Below are 5,211 nucleotides of genomic sequence, written 5' to 3' on the forward strand. Positions count from 1 at the left end.
TCTTTTTTGGGTAAAAATGCTTTATCATTTCCAAGCACCCTCTACCCTGGGTTGCCCTGGCTGGTGTACAGGCACCTGGTGTGATAGTCTTTGGTGTGTAAGGAAGCTCCTGTTCTTTCAAAGTCACCAGGCACAATATGGCCATGGCTCCAGGTGATCTAGGTTCACAGGGCTGTTGGAGCTCTCATTCCAAAGGCAGTCAGAGGAAAACCACCCCCTGCACGGATGCCACTAAACGCCACCAGCATTGGAGGCCGCTGGAGCTTGCGCTCCCAGGCACCCCGGAGGACCACGGAGTGATTTTTGGTTCTGCCTGGCCTCCGAAGTGCTTCTCAAGACCCCACATTTGGCGATTTCGATTCGTCAGAGCGGCAACGGATCTGAGATCTCGCTCCCAGGCGAGGCTGAAGACGCCGGTCCGCGGGCCACACTTTTTGAGTAGGGCTGGCCGGGGGTGGGTGGGTGGGAGCGGCTAAAACCTACAGGAAGACCTTCGTGATGACGTGGCCGTCCCTGGGGTCCCCCTCGGGTTCCTCTTTGAGCGGAGCGTGCAGCAGGGCCGAGCCCAAGGCCAAGGCGCCCTCCCGGCGGCTCACTTCCCGCAGCCGCGCCTGCAGCGCCTCCCTCTCGGCCTGCAGCTCCCGGCGCGCCTGGGCCGCCGCGCGCTCCTCCTCCTGCAGCGCCCGCCGCCTGCGCTCCAGGGCGCGCTCGCCCTGCTCCACGGCCGCCTCGCGCCGCGCCAGCTCGCGCTCCCGCAGGCTGCCGCGCACTGCCAGCGCGCCCATCTGCTCCAGCAGGCGCGCCCAGTCGCCCTCGGCGGCCGCGGCGGGGCCGGGGGCAGCGGGCGGCGAGCGGCAGGCGGTGCTCTCCGCCAGCTCCCGCCGGTGCGCGCTCCTCAAGTGCTTCCACAGCGCAGCGGTGCCCGCGTGCCAGCCCGGGCCGCGGCCCACCTGCTCCCCGCACAGCCGGCAGGTGGCCCAGGGGCCCGACGCGTCGCCGGGGCGCGCCGGCGCCAGGTGGAAGTACCCCCAGGCCTCGGAGTACGGCGCCCCCAGGCGGCCTGCAGCCGCGTCCGGCCCGCCCGTCTCTTCCATGGTCACGGCCGGCTCGTCGCTCCTCATTCTCTAGGCAGCGCCTGCACCGAGGGACACAGGGTAAGACGACCACAAAATTACATGTGCACACGGACACACGCTCCAACACACAACTTCTAGGACGAGAGTTAGCCTGTCAAGAAACCATGCCTCCCTCTCACTACTGATAAAAATCCTGCGGTTAGTTTGGGTAGATGCTTGCGTTTCTTTTTCAGTAGGTATTAACCGTTGATTCTTCGGGGCGGGGGGGGGTGGCGGGGGGGGAGGTAGAAAATGCCTAGGCCTTCTTTCCTTAACCAGGAATTTTCTTCGAAATTTATTGGCTTCCCTGGCTCACAAGTACTAAGACTAAAATTGGGAAGCCAAGCTTCTCATAAGAATAAGCTAAATAAGTGCTGTATGTATATGTTAGTTTTAACTAGTCTCCTTTACGCTCTTTAAAAAAAAAACGAGCAAGGCTCCCTTTTGAATTCTTCTCGCAGTGTTGCACAAGAAAGGAGTGGGGGAAAAAAGTTTCAGGAATGAAAATTTTGTTTCTTAGACTTTAAGGGTGACAGTGCTAGGACTGAGCAGCTTTTCAAAAAGCTTTCAAGGAGACAACTTTTTTCAAGGTAAAAATATCTTTGTTTTTGTGATGTTAAAAACGATGTGCTTATGAGAAACATGGACTGCTAGGAATCATTAAAATGTTTTAAAAATACGCACATTTAGAAAACAGCAACATACAAAGCAGTTTTCTAAACTTTTACCTTCAAATCAGGCGGTGGGCTGTCTCTATAATTGCCTCAGGATTTCTAGCCAGCCCAGGTTCACAGGTGGAAACACTGCAGTGTGGCTTCTGAGTTCTCAAGAACCATCAGCAGTGCTAGGAGTAAATTCAGAGGACAGGCGGTGGAGTAAAAGAAATTCAATTAAACAGCCCTGAAAGTAGATACTAGAAATCCTGGATGGTGCCATGTCCCTCTGGTGTTCATTCTGCCGACCCTCTCATAGGTGCTCCAGTCATAAAAAAAATAAAATTAGTTTTCTGTATTGCTTATCCCAACTAAATGGCCCGCACTCTATATTTGCAAGACAAAAAGCTTGGTGGATTCTCTTAATTAAGGAAGAAAAATAGAAGTAATAGCTGTTGGCTTTGTCCAACAAATACCTGTAGTTAAAGGGATCCAAATACAACACAGTGCCTATCACTGCCAGGTCTTTTCTATTAAGAAAACATTTCCCACTGTTATAACCTATCAAATGAGGGGGGAGATAGAAAAGGTGAATTTTCTTCTTTAAAAAATAACTTCACTGGGCTTCCCTGGTGGCGCAGTGGTTGAGAGTCTGCCGGCCGATGCAGGAGACACGGGTTCGTGCCCTGGTCCGGGAAGATCCCACATGCCGCGGAGCGGCTGGGCCCGTGAGCCATGGCCGCTGAGCCTGCGCGTCCGGAGCCTGTGCTCCGCAACGGGAGAGGCCACAACAGTGAGAGGCCCGCGTACCGCAAAAAAAACAAAACAAAACTTCACAAAGGGTCAAATGTGTGATTCTAGACAAATTTGCTTTGAAAGTTTAAAAATAATAATAGAATATATGACAGACTTGGAGCTCTCCTGAGAACTTATTTCATCGGGAAAATTCAGGCCGAGGTGGGAGAATAATGGACAATGAGATAGCCAGTGCCCGCTCCTACTGTCAGGTTTTGAACCAGCAGCAGTGGAGATGATGAAGTTCCAGAATCTCTTTTATTAAAGGCAACTAGGGATGACTGAAGACAAAGATGAAAACAGGAAAAATATGTTGCTTTAATAATAGTATTTAGTGAACCTTTTAATTCAGTTGCTAATAGTCTTGTTACAGATGGGTTACACTTTTCTAAACCTCATTTGTTTTTTTCCCACCAAGCAAGTCCACTGAGATCAGGCAGGACATTTAACATATCTCTTGAATTAAAAAATAAAAAAAGAATGAATTTACTAGAATCTTCCAAAAAAATAATAAGTACCAGGCCTCTTCTAACAAAAGAAATAGCTATTTACATATCTTCTGATATGAGGCATTGGTTTGAATATGGTTACCCATGATAATTAGTATAAAAGGTCATTAGAAATTAAAGGCTAGATTTCCCCCAAGAGATTTACTAAATCACTAAAGTCCCCAAAGCCGGAGTGGTGGGAGGAGGAGGGGAGTTACAGACCCCCTTCAAGGATAACTTTTTTGCGGTTAGTAAACATTGTGTTTAGTAAACAGAACCAGATTTTAGTCTTAGAGATGTTTTTTGTTATCCAGCTTTACTTAAACTTTTTTTCAACATTTCTTTTTTCTTTCTTTAAGAATTCCATTCCTTCTAAATTAGAATCTTACCTTTCCAGAGTGTGCCCTTTTTTTAAATTACTAGACATACACAAAAGTGGAGAGAATAGTAGTATTATGAGTGCCTATATTTACTTTATAAATTAAAAGAGATTTAATTTCTTCAAAATCTGGGATGCCCAGAGGAGTGCCACATACAGGAGTGGCATCTGTTCTAAGACTTAAGGTGGAAAACAGGGATGAGAAGCACTGATCACTGATTTTGATGTCTTAATCCTTTAGACTTAGTGGAGCCCTCATCTGAGCCAGGGACAAGCAGCACCACAAGTGTTGGCCAGCAGACTGCTGCCCCTCTGAGGGCGGCAGAGGGACCTCCTATGCCCTGGCAAGCCTTCACTCTCGGAGGTCTTAACCAGTGGAAGACAGCATGGTTCAGAACTGCCTCACCTTCTCAGCCCTCCGACCACAGCTACGTTCTGGCTCAAAAGAGTCTTCTGTTCAGACTCAGTCTCTAAAGAGTGACCAGCAGTTAACTGTGGCCACAAGTCGTTCCTAGCAGAGCCTTCCTAGGTCTGCTAAGCAATCCTCGAGCTCATTTCAACCATCCCTACAGTGCAGAGGGAGTGAAGCTTGGCTTGGAAGTCAGCTTGGCTTGGGAGAGAAGTCTTAGAATCTTCAGCCACGACCTTAATATACAAAGAGCTCTTACAAACTGAGAAGAAAAAGACAAACAAGCCAATTGAAAAATGGGCAAGAAATACGAGTAGGCAAATGACCCAAGAGCAAAATCAGATGGCCAGGAAATTTGTGAAAAGATGCACACCACTTATATTCAGGGAAGTGCTATTAAAGTAACAATAAGGTCTCATGTTAGATCCATCACACTAACAAAAATGAAGAGGTCTGTCAGCCAAAGTTGGAAGGGGGGGCAGAGCAAAGGGTATGCTCATGCATTCCTAGTGGAGATGTGAAGGCTTTTAGGGAAAGCAATCTGCAATTTCTATTAATTAAAAATAGATATAATTGGGGATCCAACTCCTGGGAATCTGTTCTGTAGAAGTAAAAGTACCAATATGTAAAGTAACATGTATTAGGATGTTTATCATAGTATTATTTAGAATGGCAAAAAACTGGAATCAAGAGAATGCCTATCAGCAGGAAAATGGCTGGGTAAATAATGTGTAGTCACCTCAGGGAATATTATGCTCCATTAAAAAGGATGGATCGGAGCTCTGTCGGGGGATTTCTGGAGGAACTGTTTAGGGAGAAAAGCAAGATGCATAAAAGTGTGTATAATATGATCTCACTCTTATTAAATAATAAGTAGATCTGTATAGGATATACAGATTAATGATTTTTTTATAGATATGAAGAAAAATAAGGAGATACACTATGGGTTGAGGGGGTTGCAGCTGATGTGAAAGGAGAAGGGGAAGAGGTAAAGGCAAAAGGAAAAGAAAAAGTGTGCTGAGAAGGCATGTACATGATCATGTGTGTACATGTAGGTAGAGTATATATATGGCAGGGTCTATACATAAATAAAAAGTAATTTTATAAAACAATCCTCAAGCATGTGAGCTCAGGCAGGCCTAGGCAGCCTTAACTCTGGAGACTGGAGGGAACAGTCTCATGGGGCATAGTGCGCTGCCATCTGGCCCTGGAGGGATCCCAATGTGAGCTTGCTCAGTGTGGGTGGTTCACTGTGCCCTGCCTGAGCAGAAGGAGATTCTATATCGACGTAAGATGGAGGGTGCCATGGGAGGGCAGCCCACCTCACTCATCTCCCCGGCATAGGGCCTGCATAGGGCAGGCACTCAGGGGA

General features: G+C 47.8%; 1 protein-coding gene and 1 non-coding gene across 2 annotated transcripts; both read right to left on the reverse strand.

Annotated features, from left to right (window-relative positions):
* Positions 1 to 479: 479 nt before the first annotated feature.
* On the reverse strand, positions 480 to 1,121 carry ZBED3 (zinc finger BED-type containing 3). The gene has a single exon (XM_065873660.1). The coding sequence runs from the start codon at positions 1,119 to 1,121 to the stop codon at positions 480 to 482; it is 642 nt and encodes a 213-aa protein (XP_065729732.1).
* A 2,592-nt stretch (positions 1,122 to 3,713) lies between these two features.
* LOC136121796 (small nucleolar RNA SNORA47) lies at positions 3,714 to 3,851 on the reverse strand. The gene has a single exon (XR_010655805.1). It is a non-coding gene; the product is annotated as a small nucleolar RNA SNORA47 (small nucleolar RNA).
* Between the last annotated feature and the right edge of the window lie 1,360 nt (positions 3,852 to 5,211).

This window comes from Phocoena phocoena, chromosome 3 (assembly GCF_963924675.1).
Source record: "Phocoena phocoena chromosome 3, mPhoPho1.1, whole genome shotgun sequence".
Lineage (NCBI taxonomy): Eukaryota > Metazoa > Chordata > Mammalia > Artiodactyla > Phocoenidae > Phocoena > Phocoena phocoena.